The sequence below is a fragment of the Aricia agestis genome, chromosome Z (assembly GCF_905147365.1).
Source record: "Aricia agestis chromosome Z, ilAriAges1.1, whole genome shotgun sequence".
Classification (NCBI taxonomy): Eukaryota; Metazoa; Arthropoda; class Insecta; order Lepidoptera; family Lycaenidae; genus Aricia; species Aricia agestis.
The window spans coordinates 16,830,389-16,848,158 of NC_056428.1; the positions used below are offsets into that span (position 1 = coordinate 16,830,389).

General features: G+C 36.9%; 2 protein-coding genes across 2 annotated transcripts in view; one reads left to right on the forward strand and one right to left on the reverse strand.

Annotated features, from left to right (window-relative positions):
* LOC121739101 overlaps positions 1 to 17,770 on the forward strand; it is a 97,998-nt gene that overhangs the window by 18,538 nt on the left and 61,690 nt on the right. The gene's annotated exons all lie outside the window — the stretch shown is intronic.
* LOC121739100 lies at positions 7,436 to 8,737 on the reverse strand. The gene has a single exon (XM_042131425.1). It carries the CDS (start codon positions 8,713 to 8,715, stop codon positions 7,480 to 7,482), a length of 1,236 nt encoding a protein of 411 aa, XP_041987359.1. The 5' UTR covers positions 8,716 to 8,737; the 3' UTR covers positions 7,436 to 7,479.

The window sequence follows — 17,770 nt, forward strand, 5'->3', positions numbered from 1 at the left end:
AAATTCTACTGCACCCGCGTTCCCTATTAAAGCCGCTGAATCTACTTTGATAAAATTTTAGGTACAACAACGGTAACAAGGTAAAAAATATTGTTTAGTATGTAAGATATAGTGGTAAAGGTAAAACTCAGATGGTAATTGCGAGTATCAGTGCGCACCAGTCACGCTCCAGTTCGGCGGAATTTCGCCCATGCTCCGACAGTAGCAACTACCACTCATTGTACTAGCTTCCGGGGCGGTAATACACAGATTAGATAACGATAGAGATAAGAGATACATAGACCTATGTATATCTTACCTCTATCGTAGCTATATTTCTCATTAGAAGATCTTTAAAGTTCCACTGTGATTGTTGAGGTGCCGGTTGGCAGCGGACGACATGAAGCAACCGCAGACGATGTGGTCGTCGCGACACTACTGGTTTCTATATTGTATTTCTATGAAATACCCTCCGCAGCTAGCGACACGAAGCTAGCGACACTTTTCATAGAAATACATAGTTCAAACCAGTAGTGTCGCGACGACACGTCGTCTGCCTTTACATTGGTAGTTTTATTCCCAACCTGTTATTTACAAAATTAGGATTACGATATTATCATTTTGAACTTTTTTGGAGTCAAAAGTAAAAAATACTAACCAAATCGCCGAAAATATATCAAAACGATCATGTTAATATTATTATGCCCCAAAAAGCAGTAGCGTCTACCAAGCTCACCTGATGATATCAACATAATTAATATTATGGTAAAATATGTTAGTAATGGACCCTGCACACTCTTCATATTTTATTAAGATAATAATTATTTATCTATTATTAATTGCATAATATTTTTATACTGTTCGACGAAGATCTACAAACAATAAAAATATATTCACATATTATGTTAAATAAACATTTAATGAGTAAGAATTATTGTAGTTACATACGAGTTCTAAACAAAGGAAGAAAGGCTGTTTCACTAATAAATACAAAAATAGGTAAATATTTTATTTCTGTCGATAAGTATAAGTAAGGTCAAATATTAAAACTTTCTAGTTTGACCTAGCAGTTAGCACTCATGACTGACCTTCAGAAATGCTGAACCTTTTGCAAAATGTAAAGTGCAACAAATTAGGATGTAACGTAGGAGGTAGATAATAAGTGTAGGACTGAGTTTGTTACGACTTTTTTACTTTTATGAATCCTATGGTCAATGTCCAAGTATTTAAAGATGCTTTAAAGAAAGTTTTGATAACAATTATTACATTAGTTCTATGGAAAGGAAAGTGTCGCCTCTCGCATTAATCAGTAATTCAGTACTCAGCAGATTATCTTCTCATGTAAAATTCTCGTGTCACAATGTTAGATAGCGTACTCCTCCGAAACGGCTTTACTGATTTTAACCAAATTTTATATTCATATTAATAGTAGTAAATTATTACAACTCGAGACTGACAGCGACCATTGTTTGTGCGACGGGATAGCGATGACATACTTATTTAGTCACTTCAATAAAATAATACGGGCAAAAAACTTTAAATATGGCAAAGAAACGTTTGCCGGGACAGCTAGTAATTTATAAAAACCGGCCAAGTGCGAGTTGGATACGCCCATGAAGGGTTCCGCAGCAGCAATAAGGTTTATTTTTATGAAATTAAGAGGTTTTTGATTTAATGAAAGTTAAATTAAGGTTTACCATTTATGACGTATAAAAAAACTATTGGCTAGATCTCGTTCGAACCAATTTTCGTTGGTAGTTTTTGTAGTAATTTACATCATATATTTTTTTTTAGACTTATCATGCCCATACTTTAGAAGTTACAGGGGGGGGGGGCACACATTTTACTTTGGAAGAGTCTCTCTCGCAAACTATTCAGGTTAGAAAAAAATGATAGTAGAAACCTCAATTTGATTTTTGAAGACCTATCCATAGATACCCCAGACGCATAGGTTAGATGGAAAAAAAAAAATTGTTTCAGTTGTGTCTATAGGGACCCGTAAAATTTTTAATATTTTTTCCGTTTTTGTATCAAAATCTTAAAGCGGTTCACAGACTACATCTACTTACCAAGTTTCAATAATATAGCTCGTATAGTTTCGGGATAAAGTGGTTGTGACATACGGACGGATAGACAGACAGACATGACGAATCTATAAGGGTTCCGTTTTTTGCCATTTGCCTACGGAACCCTAAAAACCGTAATTATGTATGCTCTCTTACACTGCTCTATGTAGGGGAAAAATCAGTAAACCGGTAAGAAGAATGTTGTCATTACGTAAATCATATGAGACCTCAAGACCTGAATTTTAACCAGTACTCACATGTATATTTACACGATTTTTAACCAAAAATAATACACTACTAGATTACTATTGACGCCCGTAAATCTGTTGCGCCAAAATTCGCGCGGGAATCTTACATTTTTCTGGGATAACCAGCAAAATCGGTTTTGCGGTTTGGCCGTGAAGAGGATACAGACAGGTAGACGCACTTTCGCATTCGTATGGATACACCAATGCATAAATTCAAAACAGGTTACTTTCTCTTATTGAGAGTAATGATTTGTTTATTCGAGTGTAAATTGCGTTTCATTTATTATAATTTATAACAAATACAATTTCACAAAATAAGGTTCCGTACCCAAAGGCTTATTACTTTGCTAGCTGTCAGTCTGTCTAACTTTATAAGACTTATTTGTTTTAAATAAAATTTTATATCTATTTTTTCAGGTAAGTTACCTATCATTGCCTGTGGATATGATTCCTAAACAGCGCTTCTGCTCACGTGAGTAAAATATTGTCCATAAGCGATTCTTTTGCTTTGTCCGTTTTTAAAAAATATGGTAGTGTGAACCATAAACTTATAATGCATAGACCAACAAAGAGTGCGAGAGAGAAGAAAATCCTTTATGGAATTATAACAAGATGAAAAGAGAGAGGCAGTCTAATGAAAATTGTAATGGCGCCTCTACAAGATGGCCCAGCGCTGGCCCATCAAATGACGGTGTGGCGCCTCTATAAGATAGCCCAGCGCTGGCCCATCAAATGGTGCATGTAGTGGCTATAGCTAGGGAATGCAATTCTGCAAGATAATTTCAATCCCGGTTTTTGTGGGATTGAACCATCACAATCAATCAACAATTGGATATTAGTCTGTAATGATAGTTGTAAGTATGTTTAATAAATAAATAAAAAAATCCCGCTGGATCCCGGTATTTGCGGGATCCCGCAGGGTGGACTTAAACTTTTAAAATAAATCGTTATAAAGACTATACTAATCAGCGTTGCCAGACGTCCCGATTTTGGCGGGACGTCCCCATTTTTTACATCTTGAAGAGGAGCCATAACAACTTTTATTTGACAGGTCGTCAAAAGTCGTCAATCGTTTTTATGCCCTTTCGGTATTTCCAATATATTGTTCAGTTTGTTTGTTATTTTTAATAAATATTATAATATTTAAAAATAATTACTTGTTCTGTACTTGTTTGCAGTGTAAATCATAAGAATAATCCTGAAAAATATACATTTCACAGGTAATTAATCTTCATGTCCTAACTGCTACGATGTGTTTATTTTTGCTCCATTCTAACTTTAGCTCTCTATTTCAAATAAAATATTGTGAATCCTCTCTTTTACTTTCATATTTTGCGTAACTAAAGTTACTTTTGTTCTTATATTACACAAATTTAGAAGAAAAAATTTTCATTTTTTTTTTACATAATATATACCTACGCTAGTGCTTGAATCAAATTTATCGATATGCTTATCGATATTTTACAATAACATAAAACTAAAATAAAAATCATTTATCTTTATATTTATCACGTTAAAAAGGACATTATCTTATTTTAACGATTATTTTTAGTAATAATTATCTTTTGACATACCTAGTATAAAATCAAGGTTTCACAGATCAGTCACTTGAATCTAATACTCATTGAATGCAGCTTTCAATAATATAATAGACAGTTCTCTGACAGAATAGGTATAACTGCAACTTATATTATACTTATTAATAGGACTGGTACCGACTTCAAAATTATGAAGATTGAGAACAGAAATACTGAGTACGGTACAGAATAAGGATTATTTAATACTTTTTAGTTCATTTAAGTATAATATTACTATTGTCTTTACCTTCAAATCGGTTCACAAACGGCGGAGTAATCGTTGAACATACATAAAAAATATAATATCCACAGCCGAACGTCTAACCTCCTCCTTTTTGGAAGTCGGTTAAATATAATTGTAATAAAAAGTATTAGGGAGTGCCTCCGCAGCCGGCGCCAGTTGTCGAAATGGCTGCCGGCGCCGGCCGTTTTCCGAACTCCGAAGTTTGGCGAAGTAACGCGATGTTTGCCGAATAGGCTGCCGGCGCCTATTTGGCAAACATCGCTTGTCAAACTTCTTGATCAAAAACATCAGACTTGAGCTAAATGACTATGAAAAGTACAAATAATAAGGTCATAGTAATTGTAAGGATGCATAATTATTTGAATCCTTCGATCGGAGATTCTCGGAAATGCTATTGTATTCTATTGTTGTCGCGATCACCGGTGCTCGTATGGGGCTTGAATCTTGGCTGGGTTAATGGTGGTGATGATGAAGATGCTGATAAATGTGATCTGCATAGTAGCATTTAAAGACAATATCTTTGCTTCTTTAAACAACGCTGAAACTCTCTAACATGTATAAGGAATCTGAAGTTCTGTTCAGTACCTTCGGAAGTATACCACGGAGTTTATAACTGTAGCTGCGGTGCAAAATCTTACTTTTTGGTAGCTGAAAAAAGATAGCTAAGTTAAAGCTAAGGTAAGAAAATGCATCACAAAATCTAAAATATCCACAGCCGAACAAAAAGGTACCAAACCTTCACCTTTGGAAGTCGGTAAAGTCGAATTTATAAATTGAGATTATAATTATTATTTCTTTTTCGAATTTGTGTATCGACACTGGAACCTAGCGCTTTACGCATTATCACCGGCTCCCATTTTGAGTGCCAGCGCCGGCAGTCGTTGTTTTATATCTCGGCCGCCGGCGGTATACTTACCGTAGTTCCCATTACTGATATTTTTGGGAGCCGGTGCCGGCAGCGGAGGCACTCGCAAAAGTATTATGATATTTTATGATATGTATTTAATTTAAGAATAAAATATAATATACTATGTGTGTTGTTTACTTTCAACGTTTACTTTCAATGCAGCAATGTAAGGGCTGATTTACCAGATAGATTTTACCTGAGTAATAAATAAGTAACTTTATAAAGTGTTATGTGTATATTATTTACCCCTATAAGAACCTCATGTCATAAGTCATAACATATCCGACGAATGACGATTGAAAAATCATTCCAAACGAAAATGTGTATCTACTTTTCAATCGTCACCTTTTTTGCCAATTAAAATGTATGATACCTAATTTGAAATACAAAATCTGTCAAAGTTGCATATTATTTATTTCTTATAGAAACTCAGGTAAAATAACTCGAACGGACTAAACTATCGATAGCAAAATACTTTACTATCGATAGTAAAATATACATCACTAGCACACGCACACATTGACAGATCAAAAATGGTCACGCATTTTCGGGTTGTCAGGTGGTCTATACGGCAGTATATTATAAGTTTATGGTGTGAACTAACTTAGAGTTCGACAAGGCTGTTTATGAACGTGGCGAGAAAATGAATAACGCTTCTATCATACAAAAACGTCATTTTTGACAGTTCTCCTTTACCAGTAGCGCACATTGACTGACATTGATATTCAATTAAAGCCTTGTCGAACTGTGCAAGCACACTGTATCCATGTCAAGACAATCCAAAGGACATTATATCGTCAGCTCAGCGCAGGATGTCAGTACTATACGAAATTAATTCCAATCTTACGTCGAAGCTAATCGTAGACATTCTACATATAACATGTTCGTGTTCAACCATCAATGCTCCTCTCCAATAGCTAATATGTCCACACTGTGCACTTTCATCTTCTTTTCGTCATCGACGTTCATATTGGCGCATTCAATAGTTGAATGTGTCAAGAAACGCAACGCCAATATTGTCATTTTTGGATACGGTCAGAGGGCATGCGTCGCGGGCATGCCTCGATCGCTGTTGACTGCTCTATAACGCATGCCCTTGACGAACAGAAAAAGGCACAGTGTGGGCAAAGCTAATGATTGCGAAGCTATCTACATGTATGCATGTAGATAGCTTCGCAATCATTAGCTTTGCCCACACTGTGCCTTTCGCTTACAATTCTTTATCTGTCTATCGCTTACAATTGCTTATCATGGCCAACGTGTAGAGGCCATATAACATTTCATAATGACGATGCGACGTATCGAGTGACGGTACACGCATAATCATCCATCATGGCCTGCAATCGTTAATCATGGCCAACGTGTAGAGGCCATATAATATTACATAATAGCGATGAGACGTATCGAGTGACGATTGTCAGTTGCGATTAGGAGGCGTGTATGAAATGTTTAGCCTTGACTATACTTTCTCCTTGACTATAACCATAGTATATTATATTTACCGAGCTATTAGCTATTGAATCAATACCTTAAGAGGATACAACAGGGGCTAGAGAAATGAAAAAAAAGTACGTGTAATATCTATAGCTGTCTCCCTTACCTCAAGCCTATACCGCAGAACGCGATAGAGACAACTGCAGAAAATCCAGAAAATCAACGATTCGTTGTCCCCTGATTCCTTCTCCAAAACTTAACCGATTTAAGTACTTTTTTCATTAAAGATTAAAAAAAGGCTTGAGCTGTGTTCCTATGTTTTGCTTTTTTTGTATAATCTAGCCAAATCTGTTTTCTAGACGTTTGAACACAGCGGAAAATCTGGCCATTTTTTTGGGTTTTTGAACGTTCATATCTTATTTAATAATTAAATTATGAAAAAAAAGAAAACATAGGGACATTGTATTAGTGGCCGTAGATATTCAGGAAAAAAATTATAACTCTACTAGCATTATCCAGGGAGGAAACAGGGGACAACGTTTGTATGGAAAAAAGGGCGGTGTGGAATCCTCTTAATAATTATTAATAGCTTGCGTCGGCGGCTTGGTGCTAGGTGTTATAAGTTGATAGTCATATGTCATCTGTTCTTCGTAAAAACGAAAGAGAAAGCATTACAAGAAAACAGGCTTTAGCCACACGTTAGCATTATAAGAACTTATTTCAATTGCATCAAGATGACGCCTGCAACTTCGTTGGGGAAAATCCATTTGTCGCGCGGGAACCGTCCATTTTCCAGGGTAAAAGTGTCCTATGTCCTTTCCCGGGACTATCAGTCCCAGTCAGTTAGTCAGTTTTCTACCTATTTCCATACCACATTTTAGCAAAAGCGGATCAGTGGTTTGGGCGTGAAGAGGTAACAGACAAACACCCTTTACATTTTACATGTATAATATTAGTAAGGATAATGAAAATATGTGTAATAAAAATGAACTTTTAATTTATTTCCGAAAAAACGGCGAGAAGACTAAAAATTTGGAGTACAGAAAATTTGAAATTGTTTTACTCTCTCTTGGTACATTCTGTGTTTCTCTTCTAATGATTTTAAAGCATCAAAGTTTGGAGTCTCGGTTGTTTTTTCAGATACTTCATTTCCTTTTGTATCTGAGGAATTCTTGTCGTTTTTCTTGGCCTCTTTAAAAGTGGTTTTAATGTGTTTTTGTGCTGAGGTCCCACGAACTACTAAATCTTTTTTGATGAAACTCTTCCGATCTTTGATACAAATTTGATTAGATTCATTGGAGTTACCATCTCCTGTGCTATCGCAGTCCGTTCTACCATTTCGAGCATTAGCAGATTTTGACTTCTCATGAATTATTTTACTTCCTGGTAACGATTTCTTTACTAAATAAGTTGGCCCGTTTTCTTTTTGTACATTTTTATCAGATAGATTTACTTTCTGTGTCCCTGTAGAACCTTTTTGAGATTTACTCGTATCTCGATGAGATTTTTTATAAATTTTCAATTTATTTTCCATTCTTACTTTCTCCGAATATCTCTGAAGGCTTTTTGCTCTTTCTAGCCTTGGTTTAATATTCTCTATATCAGGGCCCAGGCCACCTAGACGAATATTAGGTACTGGTTCTACTGAAGCTCGTCTGGAACGTCTTCTAGGTTGTGTCAGTTCAGAAATACTTCTTAGATTATCAATAATATAGTCATTGAAAGGATTTGTATCTTGTGTCCGCTTAACTTCCTCCAAATTCTTATCAAAAGCATCTGCTACTTCTTGATTCATTATTTTTTCATAATAAATATCGTTGTACGCTTCAGTTTCGTAGAAATCGTGGTTGGGACTGGTTTCTTCGTCGCTTATACTGTCTCTCTCTGTGTCTCCAAATTCGGGAGATATAGAACGTATTTCTTCTAAGTTTTTATTGTCTTGGGTAAATTCCAGTGGAAATTTACGTCTAAGTGCTTCGAGATACGACGGTTTTCTGGATTTATTTGTGTTTTTGTTTACAAGATACGATTTTATTTCAGTTTCTGGTTTCCGATCATTAATATCATTAGGTCTATTATGTTTTCTATTGAAGATTCTCATCTGAGATTTATCTATTTCAACCAGTACGTCTTTCTCATAAAATGGGACAAGTATTTTATCACCGCTAGTAGGATGTATTTCTTTTGCCTTTTTATCCTTTCGATCCGATTCCAAGCTGTCTAGAGATAGGGCACTGCTAGAATTAGTTTTTACACTCATTTTCAGGATTTTTTTTGCATTTCACTCACTGACCTCCATTATATTTCACTATAAAGACTTTGACGTTTATGTCACTAATAATACACTAATTGACGTATGTACGCAGGAGGTTTTTACTATAAGTACGTAGAGTTTATTAAATCAGGGTTTTTGCCATGCTTTTGCAGCGATTTTAGGGCCTAGCACGTGGCAAGTTTTTGCACTGTATACACAAATCGCACAAATTTTTTTTTTTTTTTCTAAAAGCAAACATAACAGTAAAAAGTGCGTACCGCGTACATACTATGTCAGTGGCGTACCGTTACCATTACTCAGCCGTTTGTGGTCCGATTTACAAAATTCTTTTTGTGTTATATAGGGTTTGACTCGAATTTGGTACCATGTTCATAAAAGTGGTGACCTGATGATGGGATCCATGAGTAATCGAGGGAACTCCTCAAAATTTATATGGAAACATATAGTGATTTCGATTTTTCTGAAGTGTTTCAGGCATATACTACCAAAAAGTAAGATTTTGCAAGTCTCACTTTTGTATGCAAGTGAATACAAAAAGTGGCACTTTCCGTTACTCACTCATCCGTTTCGTTACTAACTCAGTTATTAACTCACAAATGTACGATACAGAATCGGCCAGCTGGATGTAACCTGGCTCCGAAGGTACCCAACAGAACTTTTGAATCCTTATAGATACAAGTTCGAGGATTTTGGCTTTATTTAAACTACTCCCAGCAAAAGCCAATGAATTCTACATTATTTCTGCTGCAGATAGGCTAAATTTTATTCTGGAAAAAATTGGGTTTCGTTAGATATTTGGGTTTTTCGGACGCCAGGTGTAAAATCAACCAGAAAAGTTAATTATTTTGCCTACGCTGCCGAAACTATAAAAGATAGAACCATAAAATGTTCTAAGTAATTGTAGATCTTATCAATATCTCTAAAAAAGTCCGCGACACACTATACTTATCTATGTCGAGTGAGGGCACAATAACCATTTTTTTATTTAAAAATCTTGATTTTTTTTGGACTACATTTATTCGCGTTTATTTTAGTTATGCTATTATGCCTTATGAAAAACCGACTTAAACCGACCGACCGACCGACCTTATTAAAACCGACTTCCAAGATAAAAACAAAAGTAATATTCTTAAAAAATAATCTAAAAAGAATCAAATAATTCTTATTCCTTATTATAGTGCCGTCTTCAGACTTCGCCTAAACCTCAACTATTTCTGTACTCAATCTTCATGCTTTTGAAGTCGGTACCAGCTTACCTTAGCGTAAGTTCTATTTCAAGGATCTCAGAACTTTTGGGCTGGTAGCGACTTCAAAGGTACGGATATTGAGTAGGTACAGAAATAGTTGAGGTTAAGGCGAAGTCTGAAGACGGCACTATAATAAGGAATAATAATTATTTGATTCTTTTTAGATTATTTTCAAGAATATTACTTTTGTTTTTACCTTGGAAGTCGGTTTTAATTTTTTGTTAAATAATAATTATGTTACGATTTGACGATGAAAAACTTTTACATGAATAATTTCAGATGTTTCTAGACTGTTACGTGCTTTGTTGCCATCGAAAAAATTTTATTACATAAATATTTAAATGTGTTTATCGTTCTGCATTAACCCAAATAATTTAATCAAAATTCATCCTTTTTTTAGATTGTATGTTCGTATGTTGTTGACTTTGTTATTTGATAGGTATTTTATTAATTTTATTATTATTTTACAATACAAATGTTTGATAAGCGTCACTATTCGAATGTTAAATAAAAAATATTATTTGTGTTTATCAAATAAATTGATAATCAAGTCATTAAGCATTAAAGTTATTGTGTAGATAAACTGGACATTATACATAAATTATATAAGTAAAAAATTTTCTTTTTTACAAGAATCTCCTGATAAACCTGTTGCTATACCACCAACCAGGAATATTGGATCCTTCTTTTATTTTTAAATGGATACTCAAATAATAGCAGGTAAATGTAGCATATTTTCAACAAGGGCGAACTTGTCATAAAATATACTTATTTTATTTGGTAGTCCAACAATAATAATAATCATCAATGATGGAAAATTACAATTGATACTTATTTAAATAAAAGGCTCATCTTCAGCATTGCTTTGCTACTTTTATACATATTACACACCGTAAAGTATTATCACTTTGTTTTGTTACACTGTGTATACATTTTTTTTAATTTCATTTATAACGTGGCGATCTTGCCATTAAATTAAAAATATCATAACTAGAATGTCAGATTAAATAATGGGATATAATATTTTTTGACGCAAAGCGTACGAAGCCTGGTTTTTAGGGTTTCGTACCCAAAGGGTAAAAACGGGACCCTATTACTGAGACTTCAATGTCTGTCCGTCTGTCGGTTTGTCGGTCTGTCGGTCTGTCGGTCTGTCCGTCAGTCTCCAGGCTGTATCTCAAGAACTACTATAGCTAGACTTCTGAAATTTTCACAGATTGTGTAATCTGTTACCGCTATAACAACAAAATATACTAAAAAGAAAATAAAATTATTAAGTATTTAAGGGGGCTCCCATACAATCAACGTGATTTTTTTGGCCTTTTTTGCTCGTAATTAATAATGAATAAACGTAGGCACTAAGACAAGGTAAATACTCAAAAAATCTTTAATTAGGTAAGTATATTTGTTTTTAAATAATTAATAATAAATTTAAAATTGAATAAATATTTTAGGGGGCACCCATACAAAAAACCGTACGGAACCTTTCGTGCGCGAGTTCAACTCGCACTTGGCCGATTACTGATTATTTATTAATCATAGCGCAAGGCACAAAAAATATTTTTTCCTATATTTTATCATTTATTAATTTGAGTTATGACTGTTTATCCAAAAGATTTTTGTGGTTTTTTCGTAGTTTTTTTTACCAAAAAATAAAAACAGCTTCCTTAATATTTCTCTTAACTATAATTAGCAATATTTTAAGTTGACATTTAATTGAAGATTTACATAATTAATTTAAAAAGATATAAAAAGCCATCGTATATTAATTTTTGGCTGCTATATATGTATGTATGATTTTTATATGTCAAGGATGTTTATGGATAATTTATTACATCGATCAAGTGGAGATGAGTTTGTGATGTACATATTAATTGATCTATATATTAATTGATCTACACATATTTTGGGATCTACACAGGATTTCCTTATGGCCGACCTCGCTTCTGCGCATTTTTTTGCAATGACGTAAATATTTTTAAGTTACAAACCGTAATTCAATATTTCCAATTTAATTATTATAAAATGTTAGTTCTTGGAAATTATAGATAATATACGTACGAAAAAATGTATTCTAATAGTCTGTGTGCTATAAGTAAGCTTAAAAATTCAACTGAATTTAAACTGTAAGTATGCTGTAATATTATGATTTTTATTTTCGACAAACTTGTGTAGTGAAAAAAAATTATATTCCATGGATAATATTAGGCATGCATTATAATCCGGTCGGGCAGAATTAGGGTGGGCCCCAGGGGTGCGCGGAGTTTGTGGCTAGTCCCCACGGCTGCCGCCAAGAAGTTAGTTGCTTCTGGGCGGCAGCAGGTGGGATGGGTTCTGAAAAAGGTAGTGCTGCTGGCCGCGAGGCAAAAGCGGTGCTACCGATGTCTGGACACCGGTCACCTGGCATCGAGTTGCCAGTCCTCGGTAGACCGTAGCGGGAATTGCTTCCGTTGCGGTAAACCCGGGTTCAAGGCCGCCGACTGCGCGGAAAAGCCCAACTGCTTTATCTGCGCCGAGCTCGGCAAAGAGAGCAACCACGTGCTGGGGACTAACGGTTGCATCACAGCTGCAGCCAGCAAGCCCGGCATGAGAAAGAAGCTTGCGCTCGGCCGCAGAAGCGGCTTGGAGCCGATAAGGCCGGGGCGAGTGAAACCGCCCCCGCCATGGAGGTAGAAGCCTAGGCCTGTGGGCGGTTGATCGGGGGATCACCGCCCACAATATAGGCCCCGAGGAGAAAGGCTTCCCCAATGCCCGGGGAGCCTCTCGGTGCAGACAGGCGGCGGCAAGGCTGCTGCAGCCATAGAGATGCCGGAAGCGGCAAGCGCTGCGGAGGACGCGGTAGAATGCTTCGCGGTCTCGCTCCTTCGCGTGTAGCGCAGACGAGGGCATGGAGGTTTTAGTCGGTAAACCTCTGCGGAGGGAGTCCGACATACCCCTGCCTCTTCCCCCGCAGGGGATGCGTAATGCATTTCCCCCCCTCAAAAAAGACATGCATTATAACATGGCATAATAAATCCTTAATTAAATAAATCCCTATTCATCCTTTATTATGATAAAATCACTAAAATATAAACTAAGCTCAGTGAAGTGGGCGGGTGATCTTCAAAATAATATTATGTCGTCAGTATCAACAAAGCCTTTTGTCATTAATAATTGGCGACTGACACCTTGACTTACATATCTAGGGTTGTCAATTATACTATTCTGTCATTTTATTATCGAAATAGGTAGAATAGCCGCAGCCCCGGCCAGGGCTACTAATTTGTGGAGGATGCCCCATTTTTGCGGGTTGATTCTGTGGACAAAAAGCGGAGATTTTGACTTACTTGTACTTATCGGATTTTTTCTATTTATAATAATAATTACAACGTACATTAGTCTACTTTGTCAGTTGAGGTATATAGATAATATTTGTCAATGCCTGTATAGTTTGTCAAGAAAGTGAAGAAATTAAAAAGTGGCAACATCGTAGTGTCATCCCTTTTTCTTAGATTGATTTGAAGTTGTTTGAACTTGTTAGCAAAGGACTTTAAAACTGGGTGGCAAGTCTACAAAAATATGAAACTCAAATATATATAAATACTAGCTGTTGCCCGCGACTTCGTCCGCGTGGACTTTAGTTTAAAGTTGTTTTTTTTTTTTTTTTTTTTTTTTTATTAAATAAGGGGGCAAACGAGCAAACGGGTCACCTGATGGTAAGCAACTACCGTCGCCCATGGACACTCGCAACATCAGAAGAGCTGCAGGTGCGTTGCCGGCCTTTTAAGAGGGTATACGCTCTTTTCTTGAAGGTTTGCAGGTCGTATCGGTCCGGAAATACTGCTGGTGACAGCCCATTCCAGAGTTTTACAGTGCGCGGCAGAAAGTTACGCGAAAAACGCACTGTGGAAGACTGCCACTCATCAAGGTGATGAGGATGGTATGTTTTTCGCGTGGGACGATAGCGAAAAGTTGCAGGTGGTATGATTCCGAACAATTCCTCAGAGCACTCCCCGTGATACAACCGATAGAGGATGCAGAGTGAAGCAACATCTCGGCGTAATTTCAGGGGGTCCAAGCTGTTTGAAACACTATGGCAGTCAACAATTCGAGCAGCCCTTCGTTGGATACGATCCAGAGGGAGCAGTTGGTATTTTGGCGCCCCTGCCCAGAGATGAGAACAATATTCCATATGAGGCCGAACCTGCGCCTTGTAGAGTTGTAGGCGTTGGTCCGGACTGAAGTACTGTCTCGCTCTGTTAAGAACGCCAAGCTTCTTTGAGGCTAATTTGGCCTTACCCTCAAGATGATATCGGAACTGGACTTCGCTCGATATGTTGACGCCAAGTATCTCAATGCTAGGGGATATGGTTAAAGATGTGCCCTCGAAACGAGGATAAACGACCATTGGTGACTTTTTAGTGGTGAACGCGCAGACTTGTGTCTTGGCGGGGTTGAATTGGACTAAGTTACGTCTACCCCATTCAGAGACCTTCTCCAATGAATTCTCCACCTTAGACACAAGTTCGTTTCGACTCTCAGTGACATTTTGCCGAGAAATATTAGGGGAGCCGGTATATACAGCATCACCTGTACTATCATCCGCATAGCAATGAATGCCTTTGGTTTGTAACATGTCATTGATATGCAGTATGAATAGAGTAGGCGATAGCAAACAGCCCTGAGGGACACCAGCATTAACAGACTGAGTTTCCGAGCATTCGCCGTCAACTACGACCTTTATGCTTCTGTCTGCTAAGAAACTAGTGACCCACTTACATAATTTCTCGGGTAGCCCGTATGATGGAAGCTTTGATAGCAGCGCTTTATGCCAAACCCGATCGAAGGCCTTCGCAATGTCCAAACTAACAGCCAATGCCTCTCCCTTCGACTCAATTGCCTGAGCCCAACGATGAGTCAGGTATGCCAAGAGATCACCAGCCGAGCGACCCTTACGGAACCCGTATTGTTTGTCGCTTAGCAATCCCTGGCCGTCCAAGTATCGAAGAAGCTGGCTATTGATAATGGATTCCATTATCTTCGAGAAGAGAGAGGTTATAGCGATTGGTCTGTAGTTGGAAGGATTTGAGCGATCACCTTTTTTGGGGATCGGGTGCACCAAGGCTGTCTTCCAGGAAGCCGGGACGATGCCAGTGGAATAGGAGAGCCGAAAAAGACGCGTCAAGACCGGAGCCAACTCTGGAGCACACTTTTTCAACACAATAGGCGGGATTCCGTCAGGCCCACTCGACTTTTGGATATCAAGGGAACAGAGGGCTTTTCGCACTGAGCGCTGATGAAACCGTATATCCGACATGATGCTCGTGCATCGCGGTATGGTCGGCGGTTTCTGCCCCCCGTCACCCAGGGTCGAGTTTGACGCAAAGAGCTTGCCCAGAAGATCGGCTTTGTCTTTTGCGTCCTGGGCCAACGATCCATTTCCTACGTGTAGGGATGGTAGGGTTGGCTTGCAGAAATTTCCTTCAATAGCTTTGGCCAGAGACCAGAATGCACGGGTTCCCGAGGGTTGTTCCCGTACATCGATTGAGTCGTTTACGTGCAAATCAGAAAAGTATATTATTGTGTGGGAACCGCACATTTTTCCGGGACAAAAAACATTCCTTGTCCCAGATTCAAATTAGTATAGACTCCAATCTAAATGCCAAATTACGGGAACCATATATTTTCCGGGATAAAAAGTATCCCTTGTCATTTCCCGATATTGAAAGTATTGCCATATCTATCAGAATAGATTAAATAGTTTTACGATAATCATAAAAGTTTATTGTGCGGGAACCGTACATTTTCCGGGACAAAATTGGTATTCCTTGTCCTTTTCCGAGACTCAAAGTATCTCCATACCAAATTCCATCAAAATAGATTGAATACTTAGTTTACGCGCAAATCGTAAAAGTATATTGTGCAGTAACCTTACATTTTTCCGGGACAAAATGTATCCTATGTTCTTTTTCGGGACTCAAATTATCTTTATACCAAATTTCAGCAAAATGGGTCCACGCGTAATATAACGTTCCGCGCAGCTTCACCCGTGTAAATTAGATATTTCACAGACAAATTAGTCCACAAAAAATAGCCTATGATCCTTCACGTGGTCTACTCCTTATCTGTGCCAAATAACAGAAAAATTGCTCCAGTAGTTCGTGAGATAAACCCTTTCAAAAAATATCCCCCGTGTTTTTCCACATTTTCCTCTATTTCTTCGCTCCTATTAGTCTTAGCGTGATAAAATATAATCTATAGCCTTCTTCAATAAATGGACTATCTAACACTGAAAGATTTTTTCAAATCGGACCAGTAGTTCCTGAGGTTAGCGCGTACAAATAAGCCCTTTCAAATAATTTCCCCTTTTTTCCCCCACATTTTCCTCTATTTCTTCGCTCATTTAAATTAAATTATATTTAAACTTAGAAACAGTAGTGACAATTTTGTTTAAGAAAATGAAGATAATTGTTTAGTTAAATTATATTTCGTAATATATTTCATGATGTACGGTAAGTATTAAAGAAGAAGTTTTAATACTCCGACAAAAACATGCAAGAGTTTTCGTCAAAATCAAAACACAATGAAATGTATTGCAAAATAAAATTTAAGTAAACAACAACAAACTTATTCTTGAAATGAGTTATCCAATCTAAAATATAATATTATTGTCATAAATAATCAAGTATCAAAACTATAATTCCGACTATAGACAAGGTTGGCAACCTTGTCTACGTGGATTTTTTGAATTTGCCGCCTTTTTCCAGTCTCATCTTTCGCTAGCCAGACTCTATTAGTATTAGCGTGATAAAATATAGCCTATAGCCTTCCTCGACGCGCGTTCAAACAAACAAACAAACTCTTCTTCCCAATTATAATATATAATTAGTATAGATATAAAATATAAAATTCTCGTTTCAAAGTTTTTGTGCGCGAAATCCTCCAAAACGTCCCAAACGATTTTTATGATATTTTGTACATTCGTTAGGCCTGAGAATAGGTTTTTAATCTACTTTTTATATTGATACTAGAAATGTATAATATGACAAAACAACGTTTGCCGGGTCAGCTAGTAATGCAATCAATTAACACATTATTACCTTTATACATAGTATTTTTAGGGTTCCGTACCCAAAGGGTGAAAACGGGACCCTATTCATGAGACTTCGATGTCTGTTTGTCCGTCTGTCTCTCTCCAGGCTGTATCTCAAGAACCGCTATAGCTAGAGTTCTAAAATTTTCACAGATTGTGTTTATCTATTGCCGCTGTAACAACAAATACTGAAAACAAAATAAAATTAATATTTAAAGGGGGCACCCATACAACAAACGTGATTTTAACAAACGTCTTTCTTGCTCGATATAAATAATGGCAACAGGAAGGCACTTGATATTTTCACAAAGGCCTTAATTTTATATATATCTACTTCAATATTTAATGATAATATTAAAATAAAATAAAAAATTAAGGGGGGCTCCCATACAAGAACACAATTTTCGCCTATTTTTCCTCTATGACGGTACGGAACCCTTTGTGCGCGACTCCGACTCGCACTTGGCTGATTATTTAACTTCTAACCCCTCAAAAGTTTCATACACAAATTCCCCAATTTGTGAGGAATCTGATGGTTTTGGCATTGGCAACCCTGAGCTATTGCCTAATACATCCTAATTTATGTAACCTTGTCTGATGTCTGAGCTGGTTTTGATGACACTAGGTCATCTACACAATTTTCTTTTTTATTTTACATTTTTGACGTAGCTACCTAGGTCTACTCGTTGAATAATAGGTTATAATATAAGAATACTAGCTG

Excerpts from the sequence above, each read along its gene's own strand:
- LOC121739100 (XM_042131425.1), bottom strand. The coding sequence starts at position 8,715 with ATGAGTGTAAAAACTAATTCTAGCAGTGCCCTATCTCTAGACAGCTTG.